Source organism: Clavelina lepadiformis, chromosome 2, assembly GCF_947623445.1.
Source record: "Clavelina lepadiformis chromosome 2, kaClaLepa1.1, whole genome shotgun sequence".
Taxonomy (NCBI): Eukaryota; Metazoa; Chordata; class Ascidiacea; order Aplousobranchia; family Clavelinidae; genus Clavelina; species Clavelina lepadiformis.
The window spans coordinates 22,202,576-22,227,206 of NC_135241.1; the positions used below are offsets into that span (position 1 = coordinate 22,202,576).

At 39.9% G+C, this 24,631-nt stretch overlaps 2 protein-coding genes across 5 annotated transcripts; one reads left to right on the forward strand and one right to left on the reverse strand.

Moving 5' to 3' along the window:
- Window positions 1-360: 360 nt before the first annotated feature.
- LOC143445127 (sodium/calcium exchanger 1-like) lies at window positions 361-14,792 on the forward strand. 3 transcript variants are annotated; one of them, XM_076944007.1, is made up of 11 exons: window positions 361-494; window positions 4,189-6,268; window positions 6,830-6,937; window positions 7,248-7,601; window positions 9,519-9,682; window positions 10,289-10,401; window positions 11,460-11,626; window positions 11,718-11,817; window positions 11,900-11,985; window positions 12,055-12,241; window positions 12,745-14,792. In XM_076944007.1, the coding sequence occupies exons 2-11, from the start codon at window positions 5,087-5,089 to the stop codon at window positions 13,137-13,139; spliced, it is 2,856 nt and encodes a 951-aa protein (XP_076800122.1). In that variant the 5' UTR covers window positions 361-494; window positions 4,189-5,086; the 3' UTR covers window positions 13,140-14,792. The 3 variants fall into 3 exon arrangements, with proteins under 3 accessions (XP_076800122.1, XP_076800124.1, XP_076800121.1); XM_076944006.1 differs by lacking the exon at window positions 361-494 and adding an exon at window positions 598-887; XM_076944009.1 differs by lacking the exons at window positions 361-494; window positions 10,289-10,401 and adding an exon at window positions 10,850-10,953 and having other exon boundaries at window positions 596-6,268.
- A 162-nt stretch (window positions 14,793-14,954) lies between these two features.
- On the reverse strand, window positions 14,955-22,915 carry LOC143445126 (pecanex-like protein 4). Of its 2 annotated transcripts, none has more exons than XM_076944005.1 (17): window positions 22,513-22,915; window positions 22,169-22,332; window positions 21,731-22,021; window positions 21,370-21,540; window positions 20,981-21,160; window positions 20,495-20,776; window positions 20,031-20,193; window positions 19,632-19,858; window positions 19,342-19,508; window positions 19,034-19,209; window positions 18,693-18,838; window positions 18,389-18,477; window positions 17,710-18,228; window positions 17,012-17,239; window positions 16,760-16,898; window positions 16,483-16,684; window positions 14,955-16,050 (listed from the first exon to the last, which is right to left on the reverse strand). In XM_076944005.1, exons 1-17 carry the CDS (start codon window positions 22,777-22,779, stop codon window positions 15,757-15,759), a joined length of 3,705 nt encoding a protein of 1,234 aa, XP_076800120.1. In that variant the 5' UTR covers window positions 22,780-22,915; the 3' UTR covers window positions 14,955-15,756. The 2 variants fall into 2 exon arrangements, with proteins under 2 accessions (XP_076800120.1, XP_076800119.1); XM_076944004.1 differs by having other exon boundaries at window positions 17,662-18,228.
- Between the last annotated feature and the right edge of the window lie 1,716 nt (window positions 22,916-24,631).

Consider the following 24,631-nt stretch of genomic DNA (forward strand, 5'->3'; position numbering starts at 1 on the left):
AAATTTTCCGAAAAACCCAACGTGATGATCTTTACAACCACCGCTTTATGCTTCTTTGAAACCGAAGGGTTTGTTATGAGGTCAGAGCAGCTAAGCTAAGCAGCAGCAGGGCCGCTAAGCTTATCCCAGGCATTGTTTCATCATTAACAAAGGTTCTAGCAAATAAGCCTATACTTCAGATATTTCAAACCGTTTAAAAATAGAAGGCCTTGTGTTTTGGTGCATCGGCAAAAATGTATTGCTTTTTATAGGCTGCGGTAAGGATCAACGTGACTCCTTTTACAGACTTTTGTTTTTAAGAAGCAACCTTATTCTTAGCTCTATTTTTCACAGCATTCGTGGTTGATTTTTTTCTATTTTCAGTATGTAGCCATGACCCGGAAAACATAGACAAATATCCAATGTAAATAGAAAGCTAGCTTTATTGGGAGAATAACCTTTGTTCATTGTGCATTTTCGACTTGTAAAATATCTACAACAAACACACGCGGCAGGTTTGTAAACTGTTTAACAAATATGCTGAATTTACTGACATTCGGATAACATCTGTCAAATTATTTTTGAGATGATATTTTGCATTTACCATAGACAACAGATTTAGGCTAACATTTGCGTTGTGCGGAAGCTTTTGTCCAACTCCGTTACTTGATGCGCTCCGAGCTTAAAAGAACTCCGAGCTTAAAAGCACCATGTAAAGTGGAGTCGGTTTAAGGCCAGAAACTGATTTAAGAGAACACTCTTTTTGTGGTAAGTGGTCGTTTGATGCTTTCCTACTGAGCACACGGACTCCTGATAAAAATTCAGAACTTTGCAATTGGACCTAACACACAATGAATATGAAAGAAGTGAAGTTGGCTACATAGTGTGCAGCCCATACTGATGTCAAAGTAAGTCTTTGGTTGCAGTAAGCTATGTTGTTAAATATTGTGGCTTTCGCAAGCGCGCAATTTTGCGATTACGATATACCCAGGTAGAGTCGATCAATATACTCGCTTCGTCTTTACCTCGAGTTAATTTACCTTCTTTTGAAATGTTTATTGTTGTCTTGAAAGTTATTGAAGTCGTTGAACGAAGTTATTGGGAGTCGGAACTTTCTTTTCATCCGAGCCATGTTTTTTCCAGTCGATTATGAATTCTGTCCTCCACTATAACTAATTAGGGCCATACATTGGAGAACAGCCACTATTCAGTCCACTGAAAAAGTCTACTCCATGTGTCGCTTGCGGGTCTAGTATACAAGTGCGCAACCACAGGATGCCTTTGTGTACTAGACCCCAGCTACCTAAATTGTGAGGTCGTCTGATTGTGCACTTGTACACTGGACCCTCGCTTGCCACCAAGCAGAGTTATAAAGCCCTTGTTTGATTCCAGAAATCAAAACTGGACCGACAAAAGCAACCGTCAAGGAAACTAATGGAAATTTATGTGTATATCAGAATGTCAGCCGCGGCAGTGAAGTAAATTATACCAGCAGCTTAACCAAAAAAGCTCCCCCTTTTGTGACGTTGTCTGTGCGCTGGCGCAACAAATATTAAAACAGTGAAGTGAGTGCACTGTAAGCATAAAAAGAGCCTTTTTCTTTAAAAGGTTTAAACTAGAGGTCAACGTCAAGTAGATATTTCGAGGTTACTCTGAAGGGAGCCACTGTATTTTATTTGCCTGCCAATGTGTTGAATGTTTAATAGCAAGTAACCTCTTATACGTCTCCTAATACAGAGAAATCGGTGCTGAGTGCTGACTTTCAGAGATATTGCAGGCTAGTCTGAACTTCATCTTTGTTTAAACGTAGCAAACTCAAGTATAGAATGAACAGGATTTTAGATCACTGTGAAAATCAAGGAAACCCAGACAAAACTGTTGATGTGTTTGTGGCAGTATGAATATTACAGAAGCTCTTTCTTTCTCGTGCATGTCTTGTTGATGTTTGCTTGGTTACAATAAGGCAGTGTAACGGCGGTTCGTATATTTAAGATATCACTGTACAGTTGGTGCAAAGGCTGATGTACAGATGAATTGTGCTCATGAAAAATTGATTAAAGTCGGCACCGAATTTCGGCTATATCTGGTGAAATTGGAGAAGAAACGAGCCCGAAACCGTGTTGGCCTCTAATTGCTTCTATAATCTCCTGCTTGCGGGTGCTTGTAAGGTTATTGGTGCATTTCGTACCAGTCAGACTACTTGTGATAGACTGATGACAACTGCACAACTGTCAGATTAACGATATATTTTGAGAAATATCCCCCGTGATTAACTCTCTTTAGTTATCTCTTCGTCGCATTGAACGATATTAAATTGACCTTTGTGTCGCAGCCTTTGACCCCCAACTACGACATAATCCAGCCTGGCGAATAAACTTTCGAAACATATGTGCCAAAATCCAGTCAAAATATTCACTAATCCACACAGTGCGCCATAGTGAGTGTTTCTTTACAGGGTGAAATTTGGACAATGTTACGCGAATGTTGGCTGTATTTCGAATAAATTAGATTTGGCCCTTCGCGAAAGTGACATTACGCAACACAACCGTCTGTCATTTGCGTATGGCGATGTGAAGAAGCTACGAAGGCTTATCAAGCCCGCCTGTGCTTACTTGCTGACGCGTTCTACGACTTCTGGACAGCGCTTGTTACGTATTCACACGTTCGACAACTTTGCGTTTGTTTTTGTCCAAACGCAAGAAAATCAAAGAATGTGTTGAAAAACGTCAGAACGTTTCAATATTTTTAATAACGACGTTCTCGTCTACTTGTGACGTCATAAAGAAACAGCTGCATACAAGAGAAAGCCTAAGATAATCTCGGGTCGACCTCTGGATTCGTGGGATAAGAATTTAAGTGTTAGCCGGTAACAGACGTTCCCATGGGTACATAGCAAGAACACGGACTTAAAATGTTAGTAGTGAAGTCGGTTAAGCCGTTTTGGTTGTCGCACGATGTATGGGAACGAGCAGGTTTTACTCCATGTCTGACTTATTTTAAAGTCTATCAGGGGTAGGAAAAACAGAAGATATACGGGTAGATGCACACAAGTAGTAGCGGTTGGTAGGTTAAGTTGTTAAGCAAGGTTAAGTTTAGTTACAAAGTGGATGTTATTAAGTCGGTCATTTCAATGTTCCTTCTGCCAAGAACGTTTAACCTTGCCGTCGCTACGAACTATCAAGACTTGAGAGATAAAATGCAACCGCCTGTGATGTACGAAAATAGACAGGATGCCAAACTATATTTATCAGTCTACCAGCAGCGTTTTACTAAGTGGGCTCTCCCTTCCAACTCTTCTTCTATATGAATGAAATACCGACTGTGCAAAGCCTATATACCGTACTTGCTTTAGAAGATAGGCGAAAGTTTAAACTGAATCATGTTTTGTTCGTTGCTCAGCGTGTATAGAGGTTTTCATTAAAACGTTTTTTCCGGCAACCTTGTCTCCAAACTCGATAGCCAAATATTTAGTAATCTTCATTCACAAAGCGTCAGATATAGATACACGAAATGGATTTAAATTTGATAACCATGTGTTTTGTTGATGCTTAAACATTACCGCGAACATTTGAGTCTTTACAACTGCAAGTTATTGCGTTTTACAGTAGTGGCAGTAACGGACGCTTAATTGAGTTTAAGTTTTTTTGGTGAAGTGCGTTACAGCCGCAAGCTTCGGGAATGGCCTTGATTGGCGTGCGCATTTGCTGTGCATTCCTGCTTGAAAAAGGGAGAAAGATCTTTGGCATAAATGTGTCAATTTTGCAAACAAATCGGTATTTATTGTCAATGGAAAGGAATCAAGCTCGGTTAGCTTACCTAATACGATGGCGGTTTGTAGCACAGATAACGTACCCGAAAAATTGTTTTAGTACATTTTCTCGGCCCAAGTAATGCTTTCTACAGCAAAGAATATTTTTGACCTTGGCAAAAAGCCCTCAACTTTTTTATCGTAGAGAAACGTATTATCCGTGGGTTGTGTAGCTCTAAAGAATAAATTGTTTCCATTTGTGAAGGAGTAATCGTAAATAAAGAAACATGGCGGAGGCAAGCAATTAGATGATTGAAATCGATTGACCGATATAGCGATGGAATAAAATTAGTTTGGCTTACAGGGGATCACCATAGAATGTTCCATGCGTTTACTGCCATCTACAGTAATGAATAATTAAGTACGGTTTGTGTATTTTTGATTTTCTTATTTTTTACTAGAATGTGGCTTCGGCTGGCGCTGACGCCGCGCCACCTAGGTGTCAGATTGGTAAGGACTAGGAACCGATCGATAAAACACATGACGGAAATTTCAACAAGAACGAATCTTGATGACGTCGGTCACTTCAAGAAAGGCGGACTCTATTGCTATGATTTTTCTCGATCTACTTTATGTCATAGTTAGTTTATTTTATCAATTTTACGGAGCCTGGGTTCCCGCCGTTTTCGCGTAATTGCGTTTTTACCTCAGCCATTGGCAGCTTAATTGTTTTGTGTCAATATTGTCAGGTGAAAGGTCATAGTTCGACAAAATTAACACTTTTAGTGTTTTGAATGGAATAGTTTCACTCGAGTTAAAGAAGTTAGTCCTCTCGTGATGAGCTCACAATGACGCAAAAACTGAAAAAAGGCTGCGGAGTTATACATTTTGAGCTTTTTAACGATTTCGTCCAAATCAAACAACGACCCTTCTGTAAATTAAAAATACGTTTAAGTCCGGTTTGAAAATAAACATCATGGCACGATTTCGTTTGTAAAAATTACTTACAACCTCATTTTCCCGTTTTCGATGTTTTTCATCGATGTTTTTCATCACCGTTTGTTGAAGGTTTGGTAAGAGCTTGAATTACGATTTGGCCAAGGCTAAAACCTATTGCCGCGTTTTATACGTTTTAATATAAAAGACAGGTAGCAACATGGTGTGGTGAAACTTTATGCAACTTGCAGTTGCGTTACAGTTGCAGCCCTCTTAGGGGGATTTTAACATTTTGTTTGACGTTACCATTGCTCTGTGACCTCACTCTATCAAAGGTCAAGTCATCAAAGGTTTTTCACCGTGGATGAGCGCCCCAAAACACTGCAACATCTTCTTTGAAGCAATTCGGAACAAGTTAAAACCATGCCCTGTCACCGACCATTCGATCTTCGAAAATCATCCAGATGTTTTTCAGCCGTTCCGCTCTTGTCCATGTTAATCCTCCTTCTAACAGTAGACTCTTGCAGCGCGGAAAACGCCAATGATGATCGATGTAACGTCACAGAAGAATCCAGAACTTGCGAAAACGGAGTGATTTTGCCCGCGTGGCCACCGCTAAGAATGGAAGAGCTCACAAGATCCGACGTGATTGGAAGAGCGATTGTTTATCTTCTTGCTCTCATCTATCTCTTCCTCGGCGTGTCCATCGTCGCAGATCGCTTTATGGCGTCCATCGAAGTGATCACGTCCAAGGAGAAGGAAGTCGTTTACAAGAAACCAAACGGTGAGGAGGCGATCACTACCGTCCGCATCTGGAACGAAACCGTCTCCAACCTGACTCTCATGGCACTTGGATCGTCTGCTCCCGAAATCATGCTCTCCGTCATCGAAATCATCGGAAAAGGATTCAAAGCCGGAGCCCTTGGCCCATCCACGATTGTTGGAAGCGCCTCATTCAATCTCTTCATCATCATCGCGATCTGCATGTACGTCATTCCTGACGACGAAATCCGCAAGGTCAAGCATCCCCGTGTTTTCTTTGTCACGGCCACTTGGAGCATCTTTGCCTACGTCTGGCTCTACATCATCTTGGCCGTGAGCTCCCACGGAGTGGTCGAGATCTGGGAGGGTGTTGTCACCTTCCTCTTCTTCCCGGTCCTGGTGGTGGTGGCCTGGATCGCAGATCGCCGACTCCTTGTCTACAAGCTGATGTACAAGAGGTACAGGACCCGACGTCACAAGATAATCGTGGAGACGGAAGGAAGTCCGGAAGAGGTAAAAAACGACAATCTCCACCTCACCGAGATGGGAGAGCAGAGGACGGGAGAGGAGGAAATGCTCCAGAACGACGATCAGAGCGCGTTTCACGACGATTTGGACGACATACCGGATCCGGAGAACAACAGGAAGACAATGATCCGTCTGATGCGAGAACTGAGGAAGAAGCATCCTGATGCGGACATGAACGAGCTGGCCAGGTTGGCGAGCCAGGAAGCGCTCAAAGAGCAGCCGAAGAGCAGAGCTTTTTACAGGATCCAGGCCACCAGGATGATGACAGGAGCAGGAAACATTCTCCATCAGAAAAGAGGGGATCACATGCGTTCGGTGAGTAATAAGTCTTACAGTGTACTTGGCATTGCGAACTCCGCTAACTTGTCGTATATGTTGTTTTAGAGCTTATTAGCCTGCTAGTGCAAAGCGCAGAATTTAACGCGATAAAAGGAGTTAAAGCTAATTATATGCACAAATGATGCTAAAACTTTGTTAACATGATGGTTTACCGAAGTCATTGGTCACGTCCAAGCTTATGCACGACAATAGCTGTATGGTTGCCCTTGAGTTAGGAATAAAGTAGACATGAGAACGATCCGGTTGTTGATTTGCAAAATGTGCTTTCGTTTTCTTCAAAGCGAAATATGCTATAACGACGCAAAAATCTTTTATTGCTGTTTCTCTAATAATTTTGAAATTGTAGTTATTTGAGCCGTAACGGAAGAAGGATAAAAATCGTCGTAAAGCGCCTCGCTTTTGCTGCGTTCTAAAAATAAATCGTCGCCGGCTGCTTACACTCTTAAAATATCGATTCGAAACGTACATTCAAATTACCTTGCTGCTATCCACGCCTTACAGCGTGCTTTATGTCTTAAAATTCCCTCTCGATTCCAGACTGAATGTTTGAATGAATTGGACGACGGTGACGATGCGGTTGCAAAAATTTTCTTTGATCCTCCTGAGTACAAGGTGCTGGAAAATTGCGGATTTGCTGAAATTACCGTAAGTTGTAAAATCTTTTTTATATTCGTAAAACGTGTTATAAAGAGTTGTTAGGAAATTCCAGTAACAAAAACACCAAGAGGAAATATTTCTAACAGAATTACATTGGAAGCATATGCTGCAAATATGTTATTTCCCATTGAAAATATTCCGGTCTGGAAATATTGGAATATTGAAAATATTGGTATTTTCCTTAAAGTAATTTTCAGCATCCCCAGTTATCAAAAATCATCGCCCAGTAGATGCGCATGCGCACGTTTGTGCGACTCTAATTGGTTTATTCATTTCATTCACACGCGCACCATGACAGGTTGTGCGCAAAGGCGGAGACCTGAACAGCACCCTCTACGTCGACTATCGGACCGAAGACGGGACCGCGAATGCCGGATCGGATTACGAGGCAGCGGAGGACATGATCGTCTTCAAACCTGGAGAGACGATCCGGACGTTCAAGATAAAAATCCTGGATGACGACATTTTTGAGGAGGATGAGTATTTTCGAGTCCATCTCTTCAACGTGAGATCGGGATCCGTGGACGGGATGTTTGACACTGATGCCAACTCGACACAGATCGCTCGTCTGGAAGCTCCGGCAGTCGCCACCGTCATCATCCTTGACGACGACCATGCCGGTGTCTTCGGTTTCGCCAACGAGTCAATGACAGTGAGTGATGACGTAATATGTGTGATGTAATCCGTGACGTAGCGTATGCGTTATATTTGTGCTGATTATTACGCGCTGCTTTCGATGTAGATGTCCTATTATCAACCACTGTCTGTAACCTTGCGGAAAATAATTTTAAACTCAGCAGGGCGCCCACATTTGGCACCGTGTAATTGACGGCTTATGTTGGCATGGATTGAAATAGCAACACTATACGGGCAAGATAGGTGAAATATGTACAAGTTGCCCCCGATGCTTCAAATATCGCGGTTTCAGCTCCCAACTCATGCCCCAGGGACGGCAGCTGCTTCCGAATATAACAACGTATTACTGGAGAAATTAAGTTAAATTAAAAGACACATTTAACTCAGTATGTTGTTAACTAACTTATCGGCGATGTTTCGAATTTCTAAATAAAGTCTTGAATTATGTAATATAGCAGCGGTAAAGTAATGCATGATACCTTTATATACTGCGCTATATACTCGTAACCGCAGCATTTGTCCCCAAGCAACGTTTGTTGTTCTGCATACATTTGCTGACCGTTTCGTCTTTCGAGAGCAACAAAAAATTGCCGCTGGAGCAGGCATATACGTTTTGAACTGTACAAATACTGTAGTTGTAGCGTGTCGGTAGCCCTAATGGAATTAACAACAAGGAAGGAATCTATAGTCCGCTGGTATTTGTTTAAAACAAGACTTACATTGGCCAGTTGTTCGCTTTCATCATTACTGACAGCGGATTCTAATTTGCAAATATAAGTTGACTTGTCAGTTATAATCACTGAAAGGTTATATCACTTATTGCACGCCCTGAATTACATCATCTGCTCAACCCCAGTGCGGAAGTGTTGTTAGTTACATGACCAGTTACACGACTTGCCATCTAGATTATTATAAGCATGCCAATTGCTAGCTTTATCTGAAACATTCTGTTTTTTGAAATTCAGTTAAACATACAACTAGGTGTTACACCCTTGGTGTTTACATATTATGCCAAGGAACGCTGGGACACTCAGCCAGAGGGAGCTGTGAGCTAGGGCAGGCGTCACCAAACGTTTTTCACGTTAAACATAAGGCTGACCATCGGGGGCCGGATACCCGCTTTTTTCTGTAGGCTACAATACAATGCGCGCATTTGTGTCACAGTGAGGTGGGTGGTAGTTTGGTGATCCCTGAGCTAGGGCAATGAATGACATACACAGCCAGAGATTTAGGTTGTATATTTGGATTAAATTAAAACTTGTAGTTAAGTGTCATCACAGCAATAACCTGTGTGCAAATTTACATGTCTAGAACCTTTGCTCGGTTAATAGTATGAATTATTAAAGAATTCACTTATGAATAATGCAGGAATGCGGTCCTTTGGGTGAAGATAAATTTACTCAACTTTCGCTTTGATTTATGTCAGAAATCACGTAAAAGTTACTGCTTGGCGAATCAGAAACTTTCAGTGTCGTAAGAATTAGGTAATTTTACTGCTTTCAAAGTATCTTTGATCTATTTCTTAGTTCTGGATGAGCCATGGTTTGGCGTCTGTCGATAACTGGAATCTGTGTATTTTGCATCGACTGAAACCCTTCGATTTGTTTAAAAGCCGATTTGTCGTTTTTAATTCAGCTAACAACAGAATTGAAGTTAACTGCAAAGTATTTGAACGTAATAGCTGATAATGCTATGTTTTGTACGTATCGTTTTTGAAACCAGCACAGCAAACACCGGATCGTGAAAGTAACGATCAAAAGGTTTCTATACAGTTCCTTGTAAAGGTTTTTTTTTTATAAAAACAGTTTAAGGAAATTTGTTTAAACCATCACCAGCCTTTATACCCACCAAGCGATTTTTTGAGCAAAGTTTTAAGGTTTTTTGCTGGCTCTATAATGACTGCATATCTGACGTCATGTTTTGTTTTCAAAAGGTGAGCGAATGTGTGGGGACTCTGAAAGTGGACGTACAGAGGAATTCGGGGGCCAGGGGCAAGATTGTGGTGCCCTACAGGACCGTGAGCGGGAGCGCAAAAGGAGGAGGGGAGGATTTCATCGACGCCATCGGGGAATTGGAATTTGAAAATGACGAAACTTCGTGAGTGTTAACAAGTTGTCAGTAGTAGTTCATTCCCCATCACTGGTGCTATGACTAGCAGCTGTTTGTACAAAATTTGATGTATTTGTAGGTTGTTGAAATCTTAAATTTCGGAATTCGGCTCATTTCCTGTAGTCGCTGCGTTTTTTCACGTTTTATTTATTTTTTGCTTTCCTTAACCTGTCGTAGCTTTCAAACTTGCAACGATTAAATTATTCAACTCTGTGAAATATTTATCGCAGAAATGCGATGTCTTTGACACTGAACTAGCGTTGAAGACCAGAAAGTTTATGTCTTATGTCCATTTGATGTTTAACTTGTGATTTTGTTATAAAAAACTGCACTGTAAAAATGCCTTAAAACAACAACGGAAATCTTTAACCTACGTTTTATCAAAGAAAACGACCAATTTCCATTCAAATTTAGATTTCTTACAGTTTAAACACGTGACACATATTAGCATTTATAAAGCGTAAATTTGTAAAGGGTTTCGACAAATTTTAACAATTCCCAAACAATTGAAATATCGCCACAACTTGCGCCTTGAAATTTATTTGCTCAAATCCGGTCATAATCACGGCCGTGTGCCGGTACCTTTTTCAACAGAAAACCAATCAGTATTCAAATTGTCGACGACGAAGAATACGAAAAGAACAAAAGCTTCTTTCTAGAAATTTCCCCGCCCCGGTTATACGGGGAAAACCCCAGTTCGGAGCCAGGTTCGTGTCACGTGACCTTGTTTTGTTGTGTCACAATTGCTCTTGCACGGGTTTGCGCTTGACACTTTGTTGTGACGTGTTTTGTAGTCTGTTGACGAGTTTTCCGGGACGTGTACACTGGCTTGCTGTGTCGTGAATAGCTGTACTGTGCTTACAAACCGCATAGGTCATAGGCTATTGCTCAGTTAGGAGTCAGTTTTGAGGAATTAGTTTACTGTAAAAGTAGAAAGTGTGAATTGCGACCAAACCCTTTTAACCTTCCTCTTAAGTTCTTGACTTTTTTTGCCATTAGACAAAAGACTAATACTTTAACACTGACTTAATTGTAGGGTAATTGTTACCACTGCTTACATTGTAACGCCGCTGTTTTTGTTTTGTGTTTGTTTGTTGCATGCTTCTGCCGTGTCTGTCAATCAACCACATGCCTGTCAATCCACCGCACCATCAGATCCAAACAAATACAGCTTATTATCATCGATAGAAATTGTTACTACAAACGTCACCGGTTTCAAGTTCAACTTGGTGTACCCTTGTCTAAATCCTGGCCACTTGGTAAGTGCAAAGCAGCTACATTTAAAGAATTATTCGCCCTTCCACGTTGGATGGCGTGCCTCTATCCCAGTATGTTGACCTAGTGCTATAGGTACTTGTTTAGGATCTGCACAGATTTTTACTCAAAGAAAGAGGAATGTGGATTATTTGAATTGTCATATACACCCAGTACCTAGCATAGGCCTACCATGTGCAAAGTTGCCCAACCAATGCGACGTTGATAGTTTTTTCTTTGGGTCTTGGGTTAAAGTAAAAAAACTTGCAGACTGAATTTGCAACCCCATTTACCGCATAAATATTTCACCCTGCTTAATATCACATTTAGGATTTGCAGTTACGTTGCATGCTTGTATGAATCATAGAGTGCCCATTTGTTTACTCACAACAACAGTTTGTGGTTGGTAGTGATGTTTTTTACTGTAACCTAGCTATGTTTGCCACTATCTTTTATGGTTCACCAAATTGCGACGTCATCATGACATCACTGGTGACGTATCAATGTGCAGGCACTGATATCGGAAGCAATTCAGGAATCAACGGTAAAGCTGAGGAAACAAAGAGACTGCTGACCGATCTAGATGAAGAAGAAAGACGGATTGCAGAATTGGGGAAACCCCGCTTAGGAGAGCATCGGACCATTGAAATCATAATCGAAGAAAGCTACGAATTTAAAGTGGGTAGAAATAAAAATTTCCGCATGAGCGGACATTTTATATTGAAATTTTTCCTTTGTTGTAGTTTACTACTCGCTTTGTTTTCATTAGAACACCGTCGACAAGTTGATAAAAAAGGCGAACCTGGCCGTGGTTGTCGGCACATCTTCATGGAGGGAGCAATTTATGAATGCGCTCTCAGTTAGCGGAGGTAATTTTTTTTCAAGTTGTGATGACTGATACTCGTTGTGAACTGGTTTAACCTCCAGCTAAACCGAGCTTTTCGTTGCTAGGCGACAATGATGACGAAGTTGGTGAGGCAGATTCAGAGCCGGGCAAACTCGATTACATCATGCATTTTCTAACCGTCTTTTGGAAGGTATCAAAACAAAAGTAGCTTTGCACCTTGAAAGAAATGACATCACTAACTGATGACGTATGTATTTAGCTCTTTTTCGCCTTCGTACCTCCGACTGAGTACTTGGGCGGCTGGGCTTGCTTCACGGTGTCAATCATCATGATTGGTTTGTTGACAGCTGTCATCGGCGATGTGGCTTCACACTTCGGTTGCGTCGTCAACCTCAATGACGCGGTGACCGCAGTGACCTTGGTTGCTATGGGAACGAGCATTCCAGGTGCCGTAACGGATCTTACACAACGATATATGATATTGACAAATATTGATGTGATTATAGTGAGATTTTGCCACTCAAGTTCTGTAGAATGCAAACGTTTCTTCAAATTGCTCACTACCTTCAGCTCAAATCCAAGTTTAATTATTTGAGCAGAGATTCAAAAATCACCTCGCAATAAAGACTCGGCGCAGCATGCCGACAAGTATATAGCACGCCAAACACCGCTTATTATTAAACAAAACTTTATAAATACTTTTCAAAGAATATCGTAAACGTACTAAAACTTATAAAGAAAATCAGGTTTTTATACTCACCCTTCAATCGTTTTGACTTTTGAAGCACGTCAGAATGACGTTACGTTATTATTGACGTGACAGAATAACTTCAACTAATTTATGTGTTTACGTTATAACCAGTTACTTAATAAATCTTAAATGATATGCATTTTTTTACACATTTTCTACGGGGTCACCAATTCAAAGATATTGTCATTTCTATTGCAGATACCTTCGCCAGCAAAGTAGCCGCGGTCGGGGACCAGTACGCCGACGCCTCAATAGGGAACGTGACCGGGTCAAATGCGGTCAACGTGTTCCTTGGCATCGGAGTGGCTTGGACGATCGCCGCCATATACTGGGCAGTGACCGGAAAAACTCCGGAAGAGCGGCAGTTCCGTGTTCCGCCGGGAAATCTCGCATTTTCCGTCACTGTGTTTTCCGCTTTCGCTATCATAGCCATCGTTGTGCTCATGATTCGCAGGAGGACAAAAAGCATCGGAGCCGAGCTGGGGGGGCCCAAAACCGCTAAAATAATCAGCTCCTCTTTTTTCGTCATGCTTTGGATTGTTTACATTCTCCTGTCTGCGTTGGATAGCTATTGCGTCATAAAGACATTTTAATTGGTCGTGAATGAAACATTGCCAAATATCTGCTGAGCGTGACGAACACGGTCACCGCACGACAAAGACGCGTTTTGAGAAAATGTAGCGAATTATCTTGGATTTGAAATCGGAGGAAAAAGAAAAAAAGGAGATTGTCCTTGTAAGGATTTTTCGTGCGGTAAATACAACGCTTCCATTTTCCGTCTACCATAGACATCCCAGAAGCGATTTATCCCAATCGAAAAAAACTCTTACGTGACTAATTTTTTTTGAAATTGTGCTCTTGTGGCATGCCACAGCGTCGGTCAGAAAGAATTTATTTACGCTCCCGCTTGTTTGAATCGGTGTGAATTTGATTATTACTTTGATTTTCATGAAATGTTCCCGTCACGCTTCACTTGACAATGCTTTTTTCTTGCCAAGCAATTTTAATCGTACCTTTCCCTCATCGACATCTTATGAAAATATGCGCTGGTGACGTCATGCCTCTGCTCCATTATTTCTCCACATTTTCTTAATTTAAATTGTCCTTAGGTCGTTTGTCATTTTGCTTGACGTCATCAATATATGACGTGGAATGTCGTGACTTGTGTTTGAATCAGTGGTGTGATTGGTAGCTTGTTATATCCGATAGCGAGAATGCGTCTTTTAGCGGCTTCACAGCATACAATCACCTAAACTAAAGCGGCAATGATTAGATTTCCAGAAGTCGGGACATTTATGAAGGTTTCATTTCAATTTCAAATTTTTCCAATGAAATTTCGGTTTATTGCAGACAATTTTTTTTGGCCAAATCCCTCACAATTATTTGATCGCTCACTGTGCCAACTATTCCGGTTCAATTTCGGAATAGAAGAACGATTGACGCGACTGCACAGTTTCATAATATCAGGGTCAAATAATTGTCAACATTTGCACGTACATACCAAGAAAGACTTATGACGTCATCTTACTGGGATACGTCATTATAAATCGCAATTGTACGTCTGATCCTGACTTTACTCGAACACCTTGTCATGTTTTGCGGCAGAATGTCGACAGAATTGCATGTTTTAATTCATATATTTATGCCAAAAATTTCGATATTTAATGCCAAGAAAAAAACGATACGTTTACATAGATTAATATGATTTTTTGGTACAAATAGCTCCTATTTTGATTATTTGTTTTGTTTATTTGTGTGTACTCTACAGCATCGACAGCAAATAATTTTATGCGTGTTTATGATGTTACAATAGCATCGTCATTTCCTTTTGTTTGCCAGTCATGATGACGTATTGCGTGCTAGTGCGTTTAGGTGTTAATCCAGAGGTCGGGAACCTATGGCTCGCGAGCCAGATATGGCTCTTTTGATGACGGCATCTGGCTCGCAGATAAATCTAAGCTGGCATTTCTTAGCACAATTGTTACGAATAAAACTTTTCTGTTATTTGTAGTTTTGTAATTTCTGTACCATGCAGCACCAGAAATCGCATTAACAGTAATTAGCATGTTATTAAAGAGTAAATTCAGACATTTACCGTTGTCTAAAATAGTTGGTTTTGCTTAAAAATGCACACGTTAGTTGCATTAAGTGTTGAAAAATATTATATGGCTCTAACGGAAATAAAAATTAACAATATGTGGCTTTCATGGCTCCTTCGCCAAAAAGGTTCCCGACCCCTGTGTTAATCAGAGTCGTTCATCAGACATTCAAAGCTGCAAATAAAATGAGATAACTCTACATGAACAAGTTGTTCCAGCCAGTTAAGGTTGTACTGTTGCATAGTAAGACGAGGTAGCAGTAAAAAGTTCGATTTTAAAACAGGCATTTCGGTTTTCGCGCCAGGTTTTAACAACCTCCTATGACGCAAGCATGCAGCTATCGAACATCGTTTTAACGACCTTATGACGTTGCGATGAACTTAGGAAAACACAACGTATGCGTAAGTGCAGTAAATCTCACGGCAGTTTAAACACAGCCGGACGGTCGTGAAAATAGAAGAGGATTTACGGCCTCGTACGTATGTTATTTTACTTTCTACGCTTCACGGCAAATGTTCCACGAATTTCCAACTAACCAAACAAAGGTTCGGCACCTCCCTAACCGCAGTAACTATTTCGTTTTAATGGAGCGTTACAATCCTAATCACTGTTTGCCGCGCACCACTTTGAAACCAAATGGTGCGTAGTCTTAATAACAATGCTGAAATGCAATTAGTATTTATTACCTCGTACTTATAGAAACGTTAGCACAGTAAATTTACGTGTTGTTTGAATAAAGAATATTAGGTAAGCACTGCATAGTATGAAACGTTTGCAAACGCAATAACGCGCACAGTGCTTGGGAATCGTAAACATAGATTAGCTAAAAATGAACATTACAAAACTTAGAAAAATGTGTAAAAATAAAAAAAATCTTTAACGCAAAACCACCACAAATATAAAAAAAAAATTGGCCAAAGCTGAAACCAGAAAGGAGCGAAAATTGAAACGACAAGAGCCTACAAATGGATAGATAGCTTAATAAATGCCACAAAAATGGGGTTTTGAAGGCTCCAAATTTCGACACCAATCGTCAACAACCCTTTGACGTCTCTCGCATCACTTGATTTGTTGTTGTTGTTGTTGAAGCGTCGTTTTTTCAATAAAAATTTTATTTCTTTTGGAAAAACTCCAGAAAACTTGGCCTTGGCAAGGGCAGGGTGCTCTCATAAATTGGAGGGGACGAGTAGATGGGGTAACCCAACGGTGGGTCGGCCGCCTGTGTCGTCAAATTTCGCAGGAGATCTTTTTGAGCTTGGATGCTGTACCTCTCCTCGTCATCATTGGTGGCGTACAGAAGTTCCCAGGATAGATTGGACCAGATTCCCCGCACAGCGGCAGACGACAACCGGGTCACGTGCGTCTCGACCTTGCGTCGAAGAAGCATGCGGGACGAGTACTCCCCCTAAATCGGAGGGGCGAAATAAGGTTTAGCGAAGTAGGCGGTAGCTATGAGCAAACGTAAGATATTACTGTACTTTTGCTATATAAAAACAAACTTCAACTTTTCCTGTTGACAAAAAAACACCAGAAAATAAATAAACAGAAACAATATTAGCATCGTGTCGCAGTGGGGTACCTAGTTTAATTCCGACGCTGGAATTATCCCAATTCTGTAACAATGATCCTAACTGAACTTTCTTGACAATTTCTTCAAGTTTGTTTAATACAACTGCCCAAACTAAGCTAAACTCTCAACATTATCCCAAAATATCGGAATTATCGACAAGTTTCTGGTGTTGATCTGCCACCTCGTGCGAGGTGGGATATTTCGGTGTTGGTACTTGATATATCCTCACTACAATAATGCTTAAATGCACATGCAGCTACCCCATACCTTGTTGCTGTCATAGCTGAGTGAGAATAGGGAGGATACACCCTTACTGACCGCTACCTCCCAGCCGCGTGAACCCTCGACGCCTATGAACCAATCGCTGTCGTACTCTTGCAATGACGTCACCATTTCGTCGTAAGCTTCCTCGCCCGCACTTTCCACGGTTCCCATGACGACGCGGTCGTACATCATTTTGATGGCGTACCTTGATAGCAATGATATGACGTCAAAACGGCAAGATACACGTAACGATGATGACCCAACATATGACGTTCCTGACCTGTGAGCTTCAACAACCAATTGATGAAGATCTGGTCGCTGACGTAACCAGTCTAGGCCAGGTGACCAGGGTATGTTATCGAGGTAGACCTTGCAAAGGTGACTCGCCCCTACCAGATCCGGGTCTCGGCCAGGAACACCTAACACGGGTTGAAAAGATCGAATTAGGTTAATTCTATGCAAGACTAGAGTTAGAAGCTTGAACACGAGAAACCAACAGACTTGAAATAATTTTCTTTCAGGTTATACTCACTTTGAACAAATATGATGTAGTAGCTCGCCAGCGTCAACTTGCGGCACGTCATCATCAGTTCATCTTCTTCCCAACCAGCGCCACTTTTGTCATCGATTGATGATGTCACGTGAAGGTACCAGGACTTGTCAAAAAGTTGCTTGTAGGGTTCGAGGTCGCGATCAGATACGGGAATCTCCCCCCAACCAGTGCTAAAATTAAGGTGGCCGTTGCTTTGAGGAAGTTTTCCTGTGAGACAGAGACAAGCAACATTTGAAACAGTTTCAGGAGACAATTTAAATTCCTACACATAATAACACTTAAGTTTCAATCCTAGAAACAGAAGAAACAAAACCACCCCGCAGTCTAAAGACAAGTCCAAGACCTACTTATATTACGCCGACGCGTTCGTTAATTTTTCCGAGGCGCACGACTTGAAATCAACAACCAAGAGCGATCGCTCTGTGTGAACCCAGCCTTAGACTTTAGTGTCGTTTTGGTTAAAGTATTTTCCTTAGGCACGTAAGTCAGAGAATTTAATCGTTGATGATTCACTTTTATGATCTTAATTCAGTAAAATTCATTTTCAATCAAGATAATTCTCAACAAGCGTATTCGAAACGAATCACACATAGAAGAGGGAACTTTTGTTACGATCACGAAAATATTACCTCCAACATCGTTTGTTGTTTTTTTCCGCGCATCAGCGGAAGACAAACCGAATCCAGAGTCGGAAAGTTCACTGTCCAAATCCCAAAGATCATCGTCGCTGTCTGGCACCGTTCCAGGAAGATTAGTGGATTTCGCGCTGCTGCGGGACTTTCTTTCTTTGGCGGCTTTGCTTGATACAAAGGCAGTTTCCTCGTTGTTGGTGAGGATGGACGCGATACTCCCCAAAGATGGGCTCGGAGCAGGTCTTGCGCTCCTCCGGCTTGGCTTCAAAGAGTTCAGCTTCACACCGTTTTCCTGAGACGACAAAACGTCTTCCAAGCTCTCAAAACTCAACTCAGATTTCGCACGAACGTCAACGGGCTCCTTTTTTATTGCTTCTGGTCCCCTGCTGGACGGTTGGGTGATTATAACCGCCTTTTTTCGCTCGAAGGGGCCGCTGGGTATGACCGGTATATCGATTGTTTCACGTTGCCGTTTCTTACGTAGAAAATGGGCAAGTAGCCATACCACACATTTGACATAGTCGGAATGGAACTGTTTTACGGCGATCGGGTAGTCTATGATTCCTAGGTTAAAAAACAACAATATTCACAGGTGACAAAACTTTTTTGATTTTTACCAAAATACAACAATGTATTTTCTAACCTACTGCATTTTTACTTAACTATTATCATTTCAAACATAAGGTAACTGTTATTTCAATGCATTTCGTAAAGCGTGATTTACCAGAAAGAGAGTTCTTGGCATCAGAATAGCCATCAATTGATATGGTGTCAAGTGGGGTAAGTGAATAAAGGAAGGGATATGGGTTTGTCCTGCAAAGCAAAACCAGTTAGGGAGAAGTAACAGCTATTTATATAAACAGAGTTTCAAAGTGAGAGTCAATAAAATGTCAGTTTAGTATTAAATGTAGCAGCACTACTAATGCAAAGCCTAAAATCCTTAGTGGTTGTCATATATATTGTAATCGTTTAGGTAGTAAGTTTAACAAAACATAAATCGACTCAAAAAAATGAATGACTCGACACACCTCAAGCAAGAAGCTTGCCCTGGTTTTTCGAATGCCGCTTCACAAGCGTCGTCGACTCTCGTAGCTTCTAGGGCATGACATGAAGTTTCTTGCAGTTCGAGGCCTTTCACATAGAAACTTGCGTAACCATACCCTTGCTCAAGAGTCTGAAACATACAACAGCGTGAGAATTGCATTGAAGTAATGTAAACAGCATTTCCTAAGTTCTATAATCCTTGAAAACTCAGGCTGAAAATAACCACAAAAATAATCCTCTACCGTAATACATAAGTCAAACAACAAAGCAACAATTGGTCTTAACAACCTGTTAAACATGCGATTTTTAATAAAGACGTCATTACCTGAACCCAAAAAGTTTTATCCTGAGATCTAGCCAGGAACGAAGACAAATCAGAGCCTTGAGCACCGAGAGATGAATATGTGCCTAAATATGTTCCACGAGATAATGCCCGACATAGATTTGGCGCCATCTGGAGGTAGTATGCAGTGTCAGAACAAACACTAGCTGGTGCTTCACCTGATAATAGAGGGTTTACAGTTGATGATCAACGTAAACGGTTCGCTACTCTTTTGGCTAAAGAAAATTTTAGAAATTTTTATGTTTATTGCAATTTTTAATATTTATGAGCAGTTGATGTTTGTTGCGTACCTGGTGTTTGTGGCCAAAATCTTGATGGTCTTGGAAACGCGACATAAAACAAAGGAAGAGTGAAGATGGGAAAAATAGGAGCAGAAATTGCAGTCGCAACAACAATCACGGCGATAACAAGTGGTAAAAACAAAATGTTGAGAGCAACTAGACCAGCAGAAGATTTCCTGTAAAACCAAAAGCAATCTCACGTTTTTGGGCAAGTATATAAATTGTGAAGCACTTGGGAAAGGTTCAGCTTCAGAATGTGATAAAAACCACACAAGAGTTACATTTCTAGCTGCACTCACCTTCTTTGCTTCTTGTCGGTATACGAGGTAATTGTGGTAACAAAAGCAAACCACATATTATCCAGCAACCTGAAGCTACGATCAATGCAAATGTCCAACAGTAAAAGACGTCCGCCCGGTGAAATGGTCTCGTACCAACCAAGCGCAACTGTCGGAGAGGTCAAAATAAGCTCAATGGTACTGAAGACAGCAAAGATGAGTAAACCGCTATTGCTTCTTTGCCAGACCTGAAACGAACACAAAATATCCCAAAAATCTCATTTTGATGTAATAATTTACTAGGACTATCGGAGATTTCTTTGTTAGTTAAATTACAAGAATTTAACTAATCACTATAACACCTATAACATGTTAATTTGTTGAAATGGATATCCTTGAAAGCCTAAGTGGAGTACTTACCATACGAAATGCATGGATGGTGATAAGTCCATTTACAAATGATGGTAAAATAACAGTGCCGCTGTCGTGGAGGTGAGAAGAAAGGTAAAAGACCATCAGCAGAGGAGCAAGCATTGATGTGAGGGACAAATGCAAGTACCCAAAACCATCTAGAATTTTCTTTCTGAAAAATCAATTTCGAATAAAAACAATTTAAAAAAAATAAAGTAATTAATAAAGAATTATAATCGATCATAATTATAGAAGGCATGAAGCCATACAAGAAGCATACAATCGCTTGTGTATGCATTAAAATAAGACCCTCGGTAAGCACATTTTATTCTCAACTATGGTACAATCTATAATTTCCAACGACGAAATGAGCAAACCAACAGAACATCCCCAACTTCAATTGGCATGACAAGTTAAATAAGACACTGTAAAATACACAGTAAAAAAACAAAAAAAAATTAGCAAATTATTACCTCTTTGCAAACCCAGTGGTATTAGCGAACCCATTGGGATAAAAACAATTCCTAAAAAGTCGAAAACAAACGTAGACTCTTTGGAAATCTTGAAGCAATTTGCAAAGAACTGCAAGAATTATAAAAAGGATCTCAAAAGCAATCTTGATTTGAGAGTTGCTGGCGATTTGTGTTTGGTAGTTCACACCCAGTGCAGCCACCAAAGCTGTGATTGCCAGTGTCACGATATGCCAACCAACGGCCACAAGTGAGAAACTGCCACCGTAATGCGGAACATCTGATCTGGAAGTTCATGGGAAATACATTTACCACATTGTGCTTAACTAAGAAAATATGTAGGTAGCTAATGATAGAAAAATTAACAAACAGTTTTCGATGATTGTACATAAAATATTCATAAACAGAAAAACAATTGAAAGTAGCTTACGTCAAAATAAATAAAACCTTTAGATAAATCATTAATAATTAATTAATTGATTGACTTACTCATTGAATTTGGAAGAGCAAAATGAGAGAAACTTAAAAAGTAAGACAAACACCACAGAAACAACATCTGTGCTCAATAAAAATCCAAAGCAAGCTGAGAAGAGAACAAGTGCAGGAATACTTGAAATGAAGCTCACAGCAATTAATACTGAACCGGACAGAATGACATTTGTCAGCAACCTGTGATAGTATGCTTTCAGGTAACAATGCTGAATATTACATACAATAACATGTAGGTAGACAAAGGGATAATCTTAATTCAAGTGAATATTTATTAAAATTATAAAATCAGTCAAGAAATTCTATATAATACATATTGATTTCGTCATATCATGCAATAACAAAACAATTCATTCGGAATTTGTCCACAAACTTTAGCCAAGGCATACCTGGCATCAGTTGCCATTGGAGAACCTCCCAGTGCAAATACCAACAACTGTTCAAGAGACCACAAAAAAAGGGAATCGATTGGAGGAAATAGACCGGACAACCATAACAAAGGAAGAAACAGGAACAAAATATGCAAAACTGCATTGACGGTAGAATACGAGGTAATGTAACTGTGAAAGAATAAATCACAAAATAAAATACTTATGCATTATATGATATATGAGTCTCTGACCCTTGCTTTTTTGCTTCATATAACTCGCTCTTCTCAACATTTTGCTCCGTATTTCCATAGATATTTTATGAAGTGTAACATTCAAGTATGCTAGATTGAAAATTCTTACACTGATAAGTTTTACTTACACTTGCACAACATGAAAAGCATAGAACACGAACACATGCGTTGCCCTGGAAAGGGAAGCAATGTCATAAGGATCGACGGAATGAAATGTTGCCACCTCGGGTGGGATGCCTCCCACATTTAAAGGGTACTGGGCGCAAGAGATGGCTACCCATGAAAAAATATAAATGATAACAGTGGCAGCAACACTGCTACCGTATAAGGCATTCAGTACAGATGGTAATGTGTACCAATATCCAAGTCCGGATAAAACTCCAGCAAATAAGGCACGTAGTATGACACCTGGCGTAAATCTGAAATAAATCAATATAGCAACGCCATAACGCCAGTCATAAACCTACGGCACAATTTATGTCCAACACCACATAGGTTAAGCCACAACAAAGCCGTGTGATAAATGATTAACATAAATACAGATGATTTAACATCATAAAATTCACCTCAATTTTGGAATAACAAAATTATACGTAGTTGATGAACAACAAGATGTAAAGAAAATTTCATCATCGTCAGCTAATAGCTGCCTAAACTGTTGACTGGATGTCAACTCATTCCTTCGATCGGGATTTGATGACTTTTTAAATGATCTTACAACATGAACTATCTGCCACACATACAAACAATTTATTCGTTTACTGACTTCAACAAAAACTGTCATATTTACTTTACTATGCAGCATTTTTTATATTTATACCAAGTATCACAAGCACATTTTCAGAGGCAGTAAAGCAGTCTACAGTTTCAAAATGGAGTAGGCTATTAATGTCTTTTTGTCTATACTTACTTGAAGTGTTAAAACAAACACTCCAACAAGAACGCCAGTCAAAATACTTCCAAGTAAAATACTTAGGCCTCCAACTTCTGTGGAGACAGTGAATATTCCACTGATAACCCATGGAACGAACCATAGAGCAATCTGTGCTACATAGACATAGAATGGTGCAGAATATCCAAGCTTTAAATTTGGTCCTCCGAGCAGAGTTTGCGGAATCCTCTTTGCAACAAATTCTTGTTTGTACTCATTAAGTAATGGCACATTGTCAACTGGCATTGTGAATGACACAAGTTAAAGATTTTTATCAAAAATCATAAAACACCATAAACATCATAAAACTCAGATCTTAAGATTAGTTATTAATTAATGGGTCCATTTTCTGTATCTTGCTTCTGAAAGGAAGTGTTTAAGAAGCGTTAAAATTCTAATGCTTTTGTTTACTGGTGAATGAAACCAAAAACATTTTAAGTATCGGCTGTATTACAACACCACAACAATCTGCATAATGAACCTAATTGCTACTTCATTAGGTCTTTGTATATAAACATTAACAATTTGGTAAATATTTCTTTCAAATATATGAAATCCTGAAACCACTTAGGCTATTAATGCAGGATACCGGCAACATGAAATTTGGTTCTCCTCTACTTTTGCACTCTCGTATCAGGATCGAGTTTTGCAGATCTATTATGTCATAATTTCTTTCCTATTACCTCATAATTCCTTCCCATTTAAGCCTTCAAGTGGGAGTGCAAAAGCACAACAGGCACTAAAATCTCACCAAAATATAGGCTAGGTGTTAGAAGGTGATTATTTCATTGTAAGTAAGTCATGTAACCTACTGTTAACTGATTGCGCCGACTATTATGAACTGATTCGTTTGCTTCAGTACGAAAACTCTGCCCTAACGTACCGATAATTTAATTAATAGGCTTAAATTACTCAAATAAATAAAATCGGCCCTTTCCCATTAAAACGAAACAAACTTGCATTCGTATGCTGATTTAACTAAAGTCAACTCCACAACAAAAAATACACCAATTCAGTTTTCATCAAACAAAGAAATTCAGCCCTGAATTTAAATCAGACCGCCAACTGAAATTTGAATGTCAAGCCGGATTTTCACTACAGTTCACATTCCTCACAACACAGCACTACAGCAGGCGTATAACAATTTTGAATCCACGTCATTATAAATCAAATCGTTTTAAACACATTCAAAGCATCCTTCACTATTCGCTGATTACGCAAGGGCTTTCATATATCGAGTGAATTATGTCCAAGCATCGTTGAATTCCCTTTAAGTGTAGCATGTCATCAAGTATTTCTGGAGTCTGGACACAATGTTATGATGAATTTACTTCTGTTGCTGCAGCACCTATTTTCACAACGATCTGATGCAATTTTCTAAACATTAGGGCAGATCCGAAAAACAAAATGTACCTTTAAAATAAATAAGAGCATTGTTTGACTAATGTCACACATATTAGAAACGAAATAAATCATTTTCCAACAAAATTAAATTCGTGTGCAAAGTTAATATATATATATATATTTGGCTACTTATTGAATACACAATTTTTTAAGGAAAGAAGGTTTAATGTGCAAAGCTGATGTATTTGTGATGTCAGGTGTCGCCAAAGCTTTTGTTTGTATCAGAGCCAATTCGAAAACGATATGATGATAAATGTTATCAATATATGAGTTATATTTTAAAAACTATATATTTGCCATGCTATCTCTTGAGTGATGGAATAATTTTGATGTGGGTACATTTACATAGTTCTCTCAAATACCCACGAGATTCCAAACATTTTTACGTGCAAATTTCCTTAGCACTCGACAGCGCTCCACTAACGTTATAATTTACTTGAGCAAAGCTTTATTTTGTTAGTGATCAACGAAAACTGGGGCTCGATCCATGTTGACGAACAATCGCCAATTCATGCAAATACTTTCTTCATAACGAAGCAAGTGTTTCTCTACTGATTCTGATTGCACATCTACAGTAGGACTACTTAATCGGAAGCGCCCAACGTCTTGATGTGGACCAGGCAGTAGGTCATATGTGTGGTTTATTATATTGTGTAGGCCTATGTTGAAAACCTATTCAGGCTAGCTTGGGCGT